Here is a 17,385-nt window from a genome sequence, read left to right as displayed (position 1 = left end):
AAGAGGGAGGGAGAGGAGAAAGTAAGGGAGAGAAGGAAGGAGGAAGAGAGAAAATGAGGACAAGGAGAGAATAGAAGAAGACTGGGGAGGATATGAAAAGAAAGATGGCTGTAAGTTGTTACTAGATACTAAACACCATCTGTGAGAGGTGATACTAAGATTCTGTTGAGATTAACAAATTTATGGTCTCATTAGGAGACAGGAATCAAGTGCTTGAAAAGTTCTATAAAACTATGCAGTAGTCAAAGAATAAAGGGAAATAATACTGAGACAACATAACATAATAATGACAGACCTATCAGCCAATGAGAGTTATGGGCTGTAGACAGCATGAACTCCATTTTTTATAAGGGGCAATGGTACCAACTCTGTTGCAATAATTCCTTAGGCTTACTTAGCTCTATCAACTTAATTCAACATTAAGGATACAGGTGGCTGCTGAAGAAAAAACATTTAATCTAGTTTGTATCAAGGAGTCTTTTAGGGAGTTATTTAAATATTTATAATTATTTCCTCTAGCCTGTACCATAAGTTTGCTTATAATTATTCATTTTGAGAAAAATAATTAATTCTCAAAGTCTTACTTGACGGTATCTTTTGAAAGCCTCATCCCCACTTCCAACTCTGTGATGCACATCTAGAACTTTCTTATTTGGTTTGAAGTCTTGATACTGTTTTACAAGAATAAATAGTGGGAATTCAATCCATTGAAAGTGGTGACAGTTTGGTATCTTGTTATCTTTTCTAAGAAACATTCCTAATTTGCTGTGTTGAACTTTGGCAATATAAATCCCTTTAGTGACATAAAAGAAGCCAGTCTTTAAAAGATACTGACAGATGTGATTGATTTTTACAACGGAGCTGAGTTTCCTACTCTGCTGCATGTAATTAGGCATGCAGATAGAGCTTTACTCATTTTACTAGCCCAATGGGTGGCAGTTGGGACAGGGGCCTCAAAGCTCTGCTCACTAAAAGGAAACACACTCTTGCTTTCTTTAACATGTTAATGCGTCTCAATTTCTAGAAAAAAATAAATGAGTTTTCTGTGTTTTCATTTAAAAAATGGTGGACAAAACTAAGTTTGTGGTAAGGAAAGCATCATTTGTACTAATTTCAAGCAACCATAATGTATCAATTTCATAAGGAACTTAGTAAAGATAGTTACATGTATAATTTAAGGGCCATTATTTTTAGTATCCTAGCAACATCATTAAACAGAAAGCATTATCAGCCCAGATTTCTTGGGCTGATCTGGATCTGCTCAGCTTCCCTGTTTTACCTTTTATATTCTTTACTCTTCTGTACTCAGACTGCAGAAGCTAAAATGCTAGTGTCACTGAACAAGTGAATTCCCAGTGTTTTCTAAGTCAAAGTAACATCTCTTTCTTTCAAACTCTTGAAATTTTCTTTGCTATGTTTAATCAGGAACTCTTTGTGGCTTATGAAATCTCTGCCTAGCCCCCTTCATCTTTCACATTTAAAAACACAGTTTAAGAACAAAACTGGAATGTCTGGGAGACAGAGAGCACTTATCGGGTCCTCTTTCTTTGAGGCTTCATTTTGGCCAAATCCCAAAGGTTGGCTGTGTGACCTCACCATCACCTCCTCTGCACTAAGCAGAAAGAAAACATAGGAGTCTACATTTCACATGTGCTTGCCATAAATTCTCTATTAGAATCTCAAGCAATAGGACAAAGTAGTGAAATATGAGGAAAAAATCAAAGTGGGTGGATAAGGCCAAGGGGCATAAATCAGAGTGAGGGCATCCCGTTTGAGGAAAAGACCATGTGATAAATGAAGGTTCACACATAGCACCAGGTTCTAACAGTAGCAACTCACAGGACCCAGACAAGGACACAGCACATGGAATGAAATTCATAGACGTGTTGCTCTGTAAGTTTGAAAGGAAACTTCTCCTCAATGTGCATGGCCCGTCTTGCCCTTTCCAGATTTCTTGGGCAGGGCAATGTCCCTTGTCTGAGATCAAAGAGCTGTTAGAAGAAGAGCTGACACCAGAACTCATGCTTTCTGTGTGCGAGTCCAGCAGTTAGTGCACTAGGGAGACAGCATGGTGTAGGATCATTAGTGTAGTGGGGATAATAGGCAAATATGTACCAAAGCCTAGTTATGCGATTTACTACTAGTGTTACCTGTTACCTGGGAACCAGGTCTTAAGACATTTCAAACTTTTGTTTTCTAATCTATAAAATGAAAGTAGTAATATCACCACATAATACTGTCTGGTACATAAAAGGCACTCAGATATTATTAGCTCCTTTTCTACCTAATTGCATCTCATCAAGCCCAAGTTTGTCAGATGACCTACATATGCAAGATTATCTCTTAATTCAGTGAGTTTATCTGCTCTCTGCACCAGGATACAGGAATGGTTCACATTTGACTGATTTGGCTGCAGTGACATTGCTAGTAACTATAATAGCATACAGTGTTCCCTCCTACTGGTAAGAATACATTCTACTTTTAAACTAAAACTTGACAGGCCTCTTATAGGCCATGCCAATACTTTGAAAATAAAACTCTTGAAGTTTCAACAGAAATATATTTTTACATGATAGGAGGAAGCCTTCTGGAACTTACCGCTTACATGGAGGGAGAGAGCTGCATCAACAATGGGGCTGTTATGAACTTGGGCTCCACACTGTCTCCTAAAGGGATTAGACAGGTCTCATAATGTGTCAGAGGCAGAAAAAAGTGACCCAAGAAGGGGCTAAATCCTTAGTTCTCCTTAATATTTTCCCATGTCAACACTGAGATTTGAGAAGGCAGAAGGAACTGACTTACTTTATATACTTGTCTGATCTTTTAGTACTTAATGAAATATAGAATGTTTTATTTGACCCCTATGGGAAAACTGCTAAACTGAGCAGTTTGTTCCTGAAATCAAATACCAGCCATCAAAATACTTGCAAAGTCCCTTAGAAATCAGAACATCACAGATTTGTTAGAAAGTAGGTGCCCCAAGCTTATAGGTGGCTGTTAACATTGTTTTATTTCCTTTATACAAAAGTAGAAATGACGGAAAGAACACTCTTGACATAAAACAATATCACCGACCTGATCTCACGAAGGAGCTGAGCCAAATCTGCCCACATTATGGGGAAAGGGAGGTTCAATCAACATTAGCAAATACTCATGCAATTGATGAAATATAAAATGGCATCAGTGGTTTGGTCAACGTCCTGTGGGTAGGGTGAATCAATCTACTGTTAAAAAACATACATTTTCCCAATCAAGCTTTTAAACAGCATCATTTTTTTTTTTAAAAAAAAACACAAGTTATATATACAGATATTACCCCAAAATGAATCTTTTACAGTCTACTACTAGAAGTTTAAGGCATCCTGATATTCTGTTCTTCTGCTGGTGAGGCATTGTTTTCATGGTTCTCTTTCTGTAGAGGACAGTCCAGAAATTTTCAATAGTGTCCAAAGGGCATCAGTGAGAGAAAATTTAAAAAGTGATTTACAAGAAGAGTTCTTTTGACTCTGGCTCAGCAATGTGCTTTATGCTGTAGGATTTCTTCATTTTTCTATTGATGTCATTATGCCTAAGCAGAAGAGAAACCACAGGCCAAAATTAGATAAAACTATGGTCAAGTTACAAGACACCACCACTAAACAGCTCATCAAAAAATGGAAATTATCCTCATACAAACCGCACTGAAGAACACTTCATTCCAATACGCAAATTATTCTCTTTACATATAAACCACTCTTTAAACAATGAAAGCAATAGTCATGTAATAACACACACTTACTGAACACTTTTTAACTCAGCTATGGAAATAATTTCTCAACCATACTGATAGAAATACAGGCATTTTACAGTCAAGGGAATTTTATCAGAGCTAAACAAGATAGGAAGTATAGTACTGTTGGTTGTGTATAAACAAAATATTTTTATTTTCTTTAGATAGATTCACTGGTGACACTTTTATTCTCCAATAAGCTTGCGCCTTAAAAGTTTAAAGAAGAATGCTTTTTCTTTGGGGTGTGATTACTGAGTCATAGCATGTTGAAAGATCATAAATAGATAAATCTATGGGAAAAAGAAAAAGTAAAGAACAATATGCTCCTTTTCCCTCAATACTGGATACCTAGTAAGTCTGTGGAAAAAGAGTACAAACTTGAGCCATGGAACAGCTTTGCTTTTCAAATAAATTTTCCCCTAGGTAGGTGCAATCATTTTCATGAGGTATTAGTCCCATTCTGGGTGTAAAATCTTCAGAGAGGAGCTATCTTCTGAGGGTGGAAAAGGCCACATATTACTAAATTACTTCTTGTTGCTACATCAGACAAGAACACTTTCTGGTGATGATACTAGCTATTATGAGACCACATTTGGATGCAGGAGAACCCCAGGCGTGGCTCCAGAGTCTCAAAATTGTGCTTACTCACAAAGACCATGAAGCCTATTTTCAGTGTGCTGGAATATAGTTGATCATCATCATCATCTGAAAGTTATAATTCTTATTTTTATTTTTCCTCTAACTGGAACTTTAGAGAGCTGTCCATGGGCAAGAAAGGGAAAGGGAAGAAGGTGAAAGAAAAATCTAATTGGCTAAAAGATGTGATAGAGATTCCAATTAAACATGATGGATTGAATATACACATTTGTCCTCCATATACTGCAAAATAACACTGAAATAAAAGAAATTCAAAAGGCACAAATTTAGATGAATAAGGGAAATGGGAGGAGAGGATACAACAGACAAAATGTCAATAGTATTTCAGAAACAGAAAGGTGGATGAACATTTAGAATTGGTTTAGCAGAGCAGAAAAAGCAAAATCCCAAGCTTACAGTCAGGGAATCCAACTAACTGATCTGTACTGCTGCCAGATGCAGGAATTAAAGCACCGTGTACTTCTGAAGGTGACAGCAACTATGTTAAAGAATGAAGAAGCTCTCTATACACTAACACATAAAGTCCTCCAACATGTAAGGTGAAAAAAAGCAAGAAACAAAACTGTGTGTAGAGTATGACGCCTTTATTGTAAAAAGGAAGATAAAGATATGCATTTGTATTTGACTGCAAACATTTAAATAAGATTTGCTCATAAAACTCTACAAAAACCAGGCGTGGTGGCTCACACCTGTAATCCCAACACTTTGGGAGGCCAAGGCAGGTGGAACAGTTGAGGTCAGTAGTTCGAGATCAGCTTGGCCAACATGGCGACACTCCGGCTCTACCAAAAATACACAAATTAGCCAGGTGTGGTGGCTGTAGTCCCAGTTATGGAGGCTGAGGCATGAGAATCACTTGAACCCAGGAGGCAGAGGTTGCAGTGAGCCAAGACCACACCACTGCACTCCAGCCTGGGTGACAGAGCAAGACTCTGTCTCAAAAAGAAAATAAAAGGAAAAAAAAGAAAAAAGCTGTAAGGAAGGAAAAAAGAGAAAACCAGTAAAGTGATATTGGAAATTAATATTATTATAGCAGAAATAAAAAATTCAATAGCAAAATTGAAAGGCAAAATTCAGTAAATATATTAAAGATTCAAACTAAAAAAAGTCAAAGTATGGATAAATAGAGAAGAATCATTAGAAAATGTGAGGATCAGTCCAGTATGTCTAACGTTAGAATAAGATGATTTTCAAAAGAGGGAACAGAGAAATTGGAGAAGAGAAAATTTTCAGAGAAATTGTACAAAACATTTCCCAGAATTGAAGTACTGAGATTGAAAAAGCTTGCTGAGTGCCCACAGTCCAGGAATGAAAACAGACCCACATCATGGCAAAGCATCAAAAAATCAAAATTTTGGAGATAAAGAAGAAATCATAAAATCTTCCAAGCCATCAGCAGAGAAGAATGGAGCTTCTCAACAGACACATTAGAAGCAAAAGAAAATGAAATGATGTGTTCAAGATTCTGAAAGAAAATAATTTCCCACCTAGAATCCTATACTGAGTCAAACACTCAATCCAGTAAATTGAAGGTATTTTCAGACTGTCAAGATCTCAAAAAACTTAGCACCTATTTACCTTCCTTGGGTGGGAAGATATACGACTGAAGCACGAGAATCAACAAAAAAGAAAAGACAGGTTCAGGAAACAGAGTCTAAACAGGACAGAAGCAAAAGGAATTCCCAGGATGATGTGCATGACAGACTCCGGGATGATAGCTGTGTGGCAGTGCCAGGAGGCAGCAGTGAAGATGGGGGCAGGAGGAGGGGATCTCCATGAACAGAGAGAAACTGACAAACACTTGAACTGTCTGAGGGTGCTAAAAGATGGTTTGGTTTTCAGCAGAGTGTTTAGAAACGCATTGTAAATTAAGAAACAAAAATTATTTCCATGGGAAACATAACATTGCATGAGAAAGAAAATATAACACAGGACAACACAATGGATCCTTGTGATTAATATTTAAATAACCATAATGATAATTAACACTGAATACTGATTTAGCTCTTTAGAGTGATACAACTATATTCATGGGGGTGGGAGGAAGAGGAAGTAGGAATGTGTGCATGTATGTAGTTGTGTGTGTGACAGAGAGAAAAGACAGGCAAACAGAGAGACAGAGAAAGAGAGAGCAGGTGCAGTGTTGGATTACTGGATGCTAAAATGGAGCTAGACACATTTGGTTCATTGTTAAAAACACGGATTTAGGAGCCAGACTGACTGAGTTCAAATCCTGGCTCCACAATCTATTGCCATCATTACTATGTAACCTTGGGCAAGATATGTAATCATTCTATGTCTCAGTTTCCAATATGCAAAATTAGCATAATAATAGTATTTCCTTGGCTGGGTGGGGTGGCACATGCTTGTAGTTTTAGCTGCTCAGGAGGCTCAAGTGGGAGGATCTCTTGAGCCCAGAAGTTAGAGGATGCTGTGAGCCAAGATCACACCACTGTACTGCACACCACTGTACTGCAGCACTGTACTGCAGACTGAGCAAGACCCTGTTTCTTAAAAAAAAAAAAAAGTATTTGTCACATAGTGTCATCGAGAAGATTAAAATAGTAAATATGTGTAAAGCACCTGAAATATTCTCTGGGATACTGTACGTGCTTTATAAGTGTTTATAAGTGCTATCATTTTGATTTTCTATAGTAGAATGCCAATAGATAACAGGGATACTATTTGAAACTGAAAATACGTATGAGCTTGTTACTTCCAAATAGAGAATACTAGAGAAAACACCTGAAGGAAAAGCGAGTGGTCGATTCAAAAGAGTGAGGCTAGGGAAGGGGGTGGGTTTGGCACAGGGCACATCCAGTCTTTATTATAATGCTAATACTACTCTTATAAGTATCTATATCACTTTAACAATAAATTTAAAATAAAAAATTTAAAAGAAGGTTTCGGTCATAGGCTAAGGATAATATAGTTGAGACTTTGATGGGCATTTCTGCTTTAATATAAGAGGTGCTGTGGTCAAAAACACTAAAATGAGCACTCTTTCTGCAGGACAAAACCCCATATGATTAGACCTAAGTCTATACCAAGTAAAATATTAACTTGAGGCATTTATCTGAAAAATACCAGGATAATTCAATCCTCCCTGAACCCTTCAATTACCTAGTCCCAAACTAGCAGTATTCAAAGAACAAAAGTGTTTGGGTAATTCTGGCATGAATTATTCAGATAATTTGCTGCTCCTCTATTTCATTTTTGGATATGAAATCACATTCTGAGTGACCAAAATTGGAAAGAAAAAAAGCTTAAATTTAAATAACAGTTTTTCAAGTGTTCTAACTTGCTGACTCATCTAGGCATGGATTGCATATTTCCCCAGTTCATGGTGACCAGACAGCAACTTACAGCATCCATGTAGAATGGTCCACGGCATGCACGACATTTCCGCTGATAACCAAAACAGGGAAACCTTGCTATTTTCTGTGATCGCCCTCAGAGTTTTGACTGAGAGCACATCTATAAGTCTCATCTACTAAGAAATGGGATTCTGGTTCAAGGTATGAAAACTTGTATTTGAAGTGCCCAAATGGAAACTCACTGTGGGTAGGTGGACTTGTGACCAGAAGGCCAATATTGATAAAGAACACACCATTTTCCCCCGCTGTGGGAAGACAGGCTCAGTCCTTTTTTTATTTATAGTTTTCTTTCTTTTTTGTCTTTTCCTCTCTCTAGCTCCGCCTCTCTCTAAATATCTATGAAGTCTCTATCATGCACCAGGCACCAAGCAAGACGCTGGGAGTACACGTGGAGTCCAAAGGTGCTATTGGGGGTCGCTATTTTCATGAAGCTCTTAGGCCTTTCACAGAGTTTGCCATGTTTTACTTGAATCCTATTTTAATTCTCTCTTGATTAGGATCTCCCTGAGTGAAGGAACCATGCCTTATCCTGGCAGAGCAAAATGTGTGACTTACAGCTGAAAATGGTTGCAAAGAGTGGCCTGGCCATCCAGGGATATGGCATTAGGAAGATTGTCCATCCACGCTGTCCTCAGCGTAGCAACGAAGAGCACCAGTGACTGGCTGGGGGAGGGATACTTGGTGAAGTCACTGGAAAGTGGCTGTGTAAAGTCTCTATTTGGTGTTTTTAAACTCAACCAACCTATTGCTTCTTTGAAACTCCACCCTTAAGAGATATAGACAGGCTCTGTTCTTTTAATGCACAAAGATGCCCCTAGTGGTGGCAGACATGTGGTGCAAATATGACATTAATAGAACATGTATCTGCTTTGAGGTCACACAATTCAAAACTGGATCTTTGGGGAATAAGGAAAGGAGGGTGGGGGTGGAGAAGTGAGTTGTCCTTAGGTTTTCTGACTATCCTTAAATCAGGAGTGGCTTGTTGAAAGCAAGTGGTCTGGTGGGAAGATTTTGGTATCCAAGGCAGTTATCTTCCTGTTATCTTCCTACTGTTGGTTCATGGGTGTTCACAAGTTCCACACATTCATTTCCTGCCTCCCTGATGCAGTGATTTAAGAGAGTACGAGGGTCTTCCCTGCCTTTTTTATGTCTCAACTTATCATACTTTGACACTAACTAAACTGTTTCACTGTCTTCTTGTGGTGCAATCTGCTTTCTCCTTTTCCCAGTGTAAGGAGCTTATGAAAAGACACCCCATTTGTGCATCCATCTTGGGAACTCTGCCAGCCTCTATAAAGACTTTGCTAAATTGTGCTTAGACACTGGGAAGATATGGTCATTCTGGCTTCTCATAACATTGACATTTTTTCTTTAGACACAAGACTCTGCCTTATTGGCAACAATTTCCTGAAATTCTACTGTGCAATGGTCAATGGAAACCCCAAACCCTGGCACATTTGAAAGAAGGAACTGTCACTTAATTCATGTGATGAAATAGTTCAAGTTTAGAGCCTCCTCTTCTCCAAGTCATAGTATATAATGAGGGTTTTCATTCTGAAAATACTTTGAAACTATAGGCGAGGCTGAGGTGGGTGTGGGCAGGACACAGAACACAGAACACCTAAGGAAGCATGAGGAGACAGGAAAGAGAGAGAGAGTGAGAGACAGAGAAAGGGTTGGCAAGGTTGGGTATGGGGACAGAGACAGAACACTTGGGGAAGCATTGGTGGGGAGGAAGCACGGAGCACCTGGGGGTACACTGCGGGAGAGCACAGAGTACCTGGGGATGCATGGGAGCTGGGAGGGTCAGTGCTGCTCTAGGGGTTTCTGGAGCAGAGGCAATCACCCAACTTTAGGTACCTGGTTGATGTCTTTCAACTTTTGCTAACTGGGCATGGAGCCCGGTGCCAGTAGGTTAGAAAGGCAAACAGAAAACTATCCTTCCATTCAGGGAAAACTATCCTTCCATTCAGGGAAAACTATCCTTCTATTCAGGGAAAACTACTATCCTTCCATTCAGGGAAAACTATCCTTCCATTCAGGGCTGAGAACTTGAAACTACAGGCTGGGTGTGGCGGCTCATGCCTGTAATCCCAACACTTTGGGAGGCTGAGGCAGGTGAATCATCTGAGACCAGGAGTTCAAGACCAGCCTGGCCAACAGGGTGAAACCCTGTCTCTACTAAAAATACAAAAAGTAGCTGGGTGGTAGTGGCATACGCCTGTAATCCTAGCTACTCGGGAAGCTGAGGCAGGAAAATCGCTTGAGCCTGGGTGGCAGAGGTTGCAGTGAGCCAAGATCGCACCACGGCACTCCAGCCTGGGTGACAGAGTAAAACCCTGTCTCAAAAACAACACAAAACAAAACCAAAACCAAAAAATCCATGAAACTACAGTTTCTGAGCAAAACCTCAAATGTCTATAGTGTTAAGCACCAACTACTTTACTAAATACTTTTTCATGAACAGCACTTTAACAAACTTTTCTGAACTGTTGTATTGGTAAGATTTGTCTGTCTCTGAAAGGATGCACTCAATATATATTAGATAGTGTGGTAACACACCTACATGATTGAGTAGGTTTATCATTATCCTTTCAAGAATCAGGCATATGAGTTAAAAATCATGTTAACATTTTAAGGTCAAAAAATGAAAACAAGATTAAAATATGGTTATTTGATAATATATAGAGGAATGATGGCAAGGACCCATTTGTTCAGCAGCACCAGGGTCTTGTTGCAGTGGCTGCATTTTCCCATCATGATTCTGGAAATGCTTTTTAGTGGGGCTGAGGATATGCTCTGGTTGGGAGCAGGTTTAAGCCAGGGCCTCACCTTTACTTCCCAATGTCTTCCACATCTTTGTTCCTTTTTCTGTTTAGTATGATGTCCTGGCACTAAGGACAGAAATGTGTGTTTGTGTGTGTTAGGGGTGGGAGAATGATATCCCAATGGGCACAGCAGATGACCATTACCATAGCAGATGTCATCTCACTGCTGGCGAAACAGACCAGTCTCTTTGAAGTGGCTGCTGAACAACCTTAAGGTCTATGCAAAATATCTGATACCAGCTCTTGGCTCCCAATATAAAATTCCCAGTGTGGCTAATACCTTGTCAGTAAAACTCACACTAATGGTGTTTATTGCTTTATGATTTTTAAGGAGTCTATGCTAACGCTGGTGCTAGGATCAGGGGTTTCCTGATGTTAACCCCTCAGGCAACTGTGCCACTGTGGTCAAAGTGGGTGTTACTGGTGGTGGCCAGGGGTTATGCCCTTTGCCTATCAGTAACTGGAATCCATGCTCACTTAGTGCCCTGAAGATCTCAGATGGACTTAAACTCTGGAAAATGAATGTTCCACTGGCATTTTAAGACAAGTAATTGCAAACATTTCCTTGGAGTTGTAGTAACTTAAAAACAACTTGTCCTTTGTAAGATAAAGTAAAGGTAAATCTGCTTGTTATAAACCAAGTTATCCTCTGCAGTTGAATCACACTGGGAAAGCTGCTCAAAGGAATAGAGTTGAATCTAATTTTAAAGGGCATTGAACAGAAATTTAGATTCTTTGCTATCAAGCTGTGACCAATTTAGAAAAATAAATAGCAAAAAGAGTCCTCACAGAGCAGACATTCTTTAAAATGTTATGTTTATAGTCCCTGTTTTTCCATTATCAGAAAAAAATAACAATTTCTTTTAACTAAAATGGAATTCCAATGTATTCCTGGAACTGGGATCCATCGCCTCACTCTTTTCCCCAGGATATGCTGATAGGGCTATGTAGAGGCAATGACATTTGGCCCCAACTCCAACCCAATGACTGCCACTGGTTTCCAAAGTCATATCACCCTGGGCATTCCTGCTACCTGAGAGGAACCATTTGGTGGTCAAGCAAATTTTAGGGCCAAGATATGGAGTCATTGTTGAGACACGAACACTTTAGTTCCTTTCCTTCTTGCAGTAGGGTCCCATAGACAAAATTAGGCAAGCCTAGGTATTTTTCAGGCCCACATTCCCACTCCAGTCTTAATTTATCAGAGGAATCTTTATTTCAGCCAGAGAGATCCATTTTTGCTTTACCTCAGGAGTGAACCGGCCTAGTTCTCTCTGTCTGTGTGTGATTATGAGTGAGTGAAACATCTCCTTTCTAGCATGAAAGAACTAAGGTTTCCACTTTTTTTTTTTTTTTTTGAGATGGTGTCTTGCTCTGTCGCCCAGGCTGGAGTACAGTGGCACGATCTCTACTCACTGCAAGCTCCGCCTCCCAGTTCACGTCATTCTCCTGCCTCAGCTTCCCGAGTAGCTGGGACTACAGGCGCCCGCCACCATGCCTGGCTAATTTTTGTATTTTTAGTAAAGATGGGGTTTCACCTTGTTAGCCAGGATGGTCTCGATCTCCTGACCTCGTGATCCACCCACCTCAGCCTCCCAAAGTGCTGGGATTACAGGCGTGAGCTACCATGCCCGGCCAAGGTTTCCACTTTCTATGGAAACACATGGCAAATGACAACCATGATAAAGTATAGGTTAATTTACAGGGTAATGAGGGGAAGGGGTCAAGATGCTTATTTAAATACATTGAATATTTTTATTTTGGGGTTTCTAAGTATTTATTGTTGAAATTAAATTCTGTTAATAAGTAAAGCCAATGAATCTAATAGGTTCTAAACAGAGCCTTTAGAAGGACTTTTCCTTAAGCTTAGAAAGGGAAAGTGTTAACCTAGCGTCAGATAACTGAGTAGCCTCATAACCTCATTTTGTGCTCTGACTTTTGTAATCCTATTATAGCAGATGTCTCAGCTTTGTTCCGTTGCTTGTAAAAAGACAGAATGAAATGTTTCTGGCAGGAGAATCTACTGTGATACTAATTGTCTTGCTCCCTGTGGCTGTAGGAGCCTGGAAGAAATAAGAGGTATTCTTCCCCTTCCCAAGGAGTTTGCCAACTCTTTGTGCTTTCTTGCCTCAGGGGGTTGCTGGTAACTTCTGTTTAAGGACAAAAGCAGAATTTTCCAGGCACCAGAAAACACATTCCTCCCAAGATGGGGACAGAGAAGGGCATAGGGGTGAGGAACCCAGGTTAGGAGAAATGAAATAGAAGTGGGCTAATACCAAGGTCTAGGAGGGGAATGAGTATTTTTTTTTTTTTTCTATTCCTTTCCCACCCCAGGCATTGGGCTCTCAGCACTGGCCAAGATTCCCTGCCTCAGTGAGGCTGGAAGCAGTTCAGACACCTGGACTCTGGCAACATGGTGACCAGTAAATATTGAAGCTCCAAGGTTCTTCCTTTAACATACTGAATTAATGAGCCCCCTAGGGGCATCCCCTAAAATGGCTGATATTTAATTTCCCTCTAGCCTGAATAAAGATGTAGAGCAGATTAAATTTGATTTAGAGGAAGAAAAAAGCAGAGCGACTTTCTTACAACTTAGTCTTCTCAACTAAAATTCATACCCACAGCACACAAATACACACACAACAACACCCACCCATCCACCTACCCGCATACATGCTTTGAAGGATTTTGGAAGAGTGCTGAATGGCATACCATAATTTTTCAATTTGTTTAAATATTTTAAAAGTGATAGCCTTTTATGACTGGGTGTGGTGGCTCATGCCTGTAATCCCAGCACTTTGGAAGGCTGAGGCTGGTGGATCATTTGAGGTCAGGAGTTTGAGACCAGCCTGAGCAACATGGCAAAAACCATTCTGCTAAAATTACAAAAATTAGCCAGATGTGGTGGCACAGGCCTGTGATCCCAGCTACTCGGGAGGCTGAGGCAGGAGAATGGTGCGAACCCGGGAGGTGGAGGTTGCAGTGGGAGAAGATAGCGCCACGGCACTCCAGCCTGGGTGACAGAGCAAAACTCTGTCTCAAAATAAAAAGTGATAGTCTTTTAAAATGGGTGTACGGATGTAACTCTTCTGAAATAAACCAATTAAGGCATACTGGTTTCATCCCACAGGGAGATGACAGCTATGCTGCAGAAGGACTTTGCCCAAGGAGGTGGCCCAGCCATTGGGGACTCAATTCTCTCCTTTCTGTGTTATGTAGTCCATGCATTTTGAATTGTAAACGTCTTATTTGAGAAAGGCCCTTGTGTTTATTAGCGGGCACTCATAAACCTGGCTTATAGACTGAAATCGTGTTCATAATGCTAATGTAGAGAAATTTCAGAATGACAAGGCCTTGCTTCTCCTGAGATCAGCAAAATGGTGACGAAAGGAGCTTTTGGTTTATAATCAGCACTGAAATAAAATTCAAGCTCTGTTTCAAAGTTCCGATTCTGATTGGAGGCTGACTCACTCCCCATGACAGGAAATTTAATTTCAATACTTTCTTTTTTTTTTTTTTTGAGACGGAGTCTCGCTCTGTCACCCTGGCTGGAGTGCAGTGGCCGGATCTCAGCTCACTGCAAACTCCACCTCCCGGGTTTACGCCATTCTCCTACCTCAGCCTCCCGAGTAGCTGGGACTACAGGCGCCTGCCACCTCACCCGGCTAGTTTTTTGTATTTTTTAGTAGAGACGGGGTTTCACCATGTTAGCCAGGATGGTCTCGATCTCCTGACCTCGTGATCCGCCCATCTTGGCCTCCCAAAGTGCTGGGATTACAGGCTTGAGCCACCGCGCCCGGCCATATTTCAATACTTTCTTAACACTTGACTCCATTAAAACAAAGATTGAAAGCCAAAGTCAACTAGGAAATACAGCAAAAGTTTGTGACCTGAGAAGATTCTTCTGGCTGACACTGGAATAAAGCCCTCCAAGGGGGACTAGCGACCTAAGACCTAGTTACCATTACATCAGTGCCTGCTTCTACTTGGGGGAATAGTTGTAGTTTTCTTCTTCCTTGGTGTTATCCTCTGATGAAAGGTGCTCCAAGTCCATGATTTAAAAGCTCATGCAACTCAAAGCAAAGCATGTCAAGGCCGCACAACACATCTCCTAGCACCACGTACCGTGCGTAGTTACGCAGATGCTCTTCAATCAGTGTGTTAGAGGAAAGATTGACGCAGCTGCTGTACATTTCCTAGAGAGGTGCAATTAAAAATCATCTGAAAACATGCAACAAGCTCAGCACATGCACAAGCCCCAGTAAACATGAAGCATGCAGGAAGACAGATTAGAGGACAGTGGCTTAGTATGCACTTTCAGGAGCATGGGCAACTGAGATGATTCTTCTTTTACTACTGAGTAGCAGAACCCAGTAAGTTACCTGGTAAAGTTTTATTTGAGTGACTTAAGTTTTGACACATTTGACCCAAAAGGTCTGGTGTTTTGGGCACAAGTATGCCTTTTCTAGCTGAAACAAATACATGATGTAGTCCTTCTATAACAAGGACAATTTACAGAGGAAATTGATTTATAATTTAAAATTTGGTGTTCAATTAATTAGAGAAATACTCACTAAAACTTGATTTGGGTACTGCAAAAAGAATATGGACAGTTCTTAAACCTCATCGTAATGGGATTCTAACGTTTATAGCTAATGATAAATCACAAAGATTCTGCAGCTCCACTGGGTGGTTTATCTGGATCACGTGGAGAATGATCTAGGTCATTCCATTCCACAGAGAATTTTGCATTTTGGCTGCTATACCATCTTTTAACGGCATGGCAAGTGCAAAGCTTGCAGGAAACATTGCCTAAAAAGATGTTCATATCTCTTATCCACTGGATATAAATCACAGATTATACTGCATGAGTTTCCAATGAAGGCAATTATAAAATGTAGTTCATGGCATACTCTGCCATCCCCTGTGGACTGGCAAGCACTTCAGGCTCCTATAGGCTCCAATCAACACTTAGGAGTCTGTGTCGTAAAATACCTATGTGGAGGTCCCTGTGGTGTATTCATTTCAAAGGTCATCCCAAAGTTGTACAGTTAAGTCTTTAGAAATAGAGCATCTATTTATGTACTTTTTAATTGAGCCTGAGAATAAACTATCCCATCACATGAAGAGAACAAACTCTTCTTTGGGACAGAATCAGTGCCAATGCAGGACTAAACTTGCACTGACTGGTGGTTTCATCTTGCAGAAATGCCTCCAAGTCTAGGATCCCTAACACCTAAGGATTATGCCATTTAGGGAAATTTAGGGACCAGAATATAATCTCTTATGATTTCTTTTTTAACATTTCTCTCTTAGAATATTTTCCAAAAGAAGAGCAAGGAGTATGCATGTAACATGACATGTCTCATTAGACACATGAATTTGGCTTTCCATGCATCCCTTTGGATTTTTTTTCTCTGGGGATTCCCTCAAGGTAGCATGGGCCCACAATCTGTAGTATTAGGAACAACATAATCCATTCGAAGGGAGAAAAAAAGAAGAGTCTCCAAATAGCACTTACTGCCTTATTCTTTCCTTTGTTAGTGGAGCTGGCAGGGTTTCCCTTGGCATCTGTTGTCTTTCTCCCAAGCGAGGTCAAGGGCGATGTAGAGGTTTTCAGCTGGTTGGCTGCCTGGTAGTTATTATTATTGTTTTGGTTGCCACTTAGTGTCTCCATGATAGATCGAAAGGCTCCAAAAGGCCTTTTCAGTTGATCCCCTGATTCGTTACTCGTGGAGGTCCGCTGGAGAGTCCCGCCCTTATCTTTGTCTTTTTCCCCATTCAGTTCAAGGCTAGGCTGCTCCATCTGCACCACAGGCTCCTCAAAGGTAACTCTCAGTTTTAAGTTCTGAGATGTCCTGCGCTTGGAAGATGGAGACTTGAGGGCACTCTTGGGACTTGTGGCAACTTTCTGGGCAGCAGTGCTGTCAGGGTTGGGCTGTGGAGGGTCACCAGAGGGCTGGTTTGGAGGAGTACTCCCTGAGCCTGGACACTGGGATTCTAAGTCTGGTTCACTGCTCTCTGAGGTGGGCGATGGGCTATGGCCATCCAGGGATTTGGAGGTCTTGATGCTGAAAGGAAACCTGCGTCCCCCTGATGCCAAGGTGTGTTTCTTGATCATCAGGTGCAGGCTTTCTGCGCTGTCCATACTCTCTACGCTTTCTACAATGGGCTGTGGCCTTGGTCGGTCAGCCTTCCTCACTGGGGTATTCTTGGGGTCCTCAGAGTTGTTGGAGTCTGTGTCAGACTCACTCAGTGACCTCTGCATCAGCTGTCTCAGCCTGGCTAACTTCAGTTCCCTCTTCTCCAGTGGAATCTTTTTAGAATTTCTAGAGGAAGCCTGAGCATCCTGGAATTCCAAGGACAGTTTTTCCTGGGTGCAGACATTTTCTGAGATTTCCTTTCCCAATAACTGGCGTAGGATTTTATCAGAATCTTCGTCTTTTGCTTTGGGTCTAGCCCGGCTGGAGGCTGACAGGCTTCCAAGAACCTGAATCCCTTCTTGGACTCCTGGCTTGCTTTTGGCTACAGAATCATCATCTGCATCTGGGGATTTCCAATGGGACTTTCTGGAGGCAGGTGAGGATGGTGAACTAAAGAGAAGATGAAGGACATATGAGATGATTTCCTACTGGGTTGAAATGATTCAGGCACAAGTCACTACATGGCCTTTACTGCCACTAATAATGTACAAGTAAATAAGAACAGAATACAAATAAGTACTTAATGTCTCTTCAAAACAATGTGTAAATAC

General features: G+C 40.8%; 1 protein-coding gene across 3 annotated transcripts in view; it reads right to left on the bottom strand.

Annotated features, from left to right (window-relative positions):
* Nucleotides 1-2,991: 2,991 nt before the first annotated feature.
* The window catches only part of SNCAIP (synuclein, alpha interacting protein), a 147,323-nt gene continuing 132,929 nt past the window's right edge, over nucleotides 2,992-17,385 (bottom strand). For 2 of the 3 annotated variants that reach the window (XM_011963704.1, XM_011963702.1), the window contains 3 exons: nucleotides 16,153-17,224; nucleotides 14,757-14,827; nucleotides 2,992-3,568 (listed from right to left, as the gene is read on the bottom strand). In XM_011963704.1, the coding sequence (XP_011819094.1) occupies nucleotides 3,484-3,568; nucleotides 14,757-14,827; nucleotides 16,153-17,224 (1,228 nt within the window). In that variant the 3' untranslated portion in view covers nucleotides 2,992-3,483. The remainder of the gene's footprint in view (nucleotides 3,569-14,756; nucleotides 14,828-16,152; nucleotides 17,225-17,385) is intronic. The other variant, XM_011963703.1, reaches the window with a different exon arrangement.

This window comes from Colobus angolensis, unplaced genomic scaffold, assembly GCF_000951035.1.
Source record: "Colobus angolensis palliatus isolate OR3802 unplaced genomic scaffold, Cang.pa_1.0 Scaffold62, whole genome shotgun sequence".
Taxonomy (NCBI): Eukaryota; Metazoa; Chordata; class Mammalia; order Primates; family Cercopithecidae; genus Colobus; species Colobus angolensis.
This window is presented reverse-complemented; position numbering and strand designations above follow the sequence as displayed.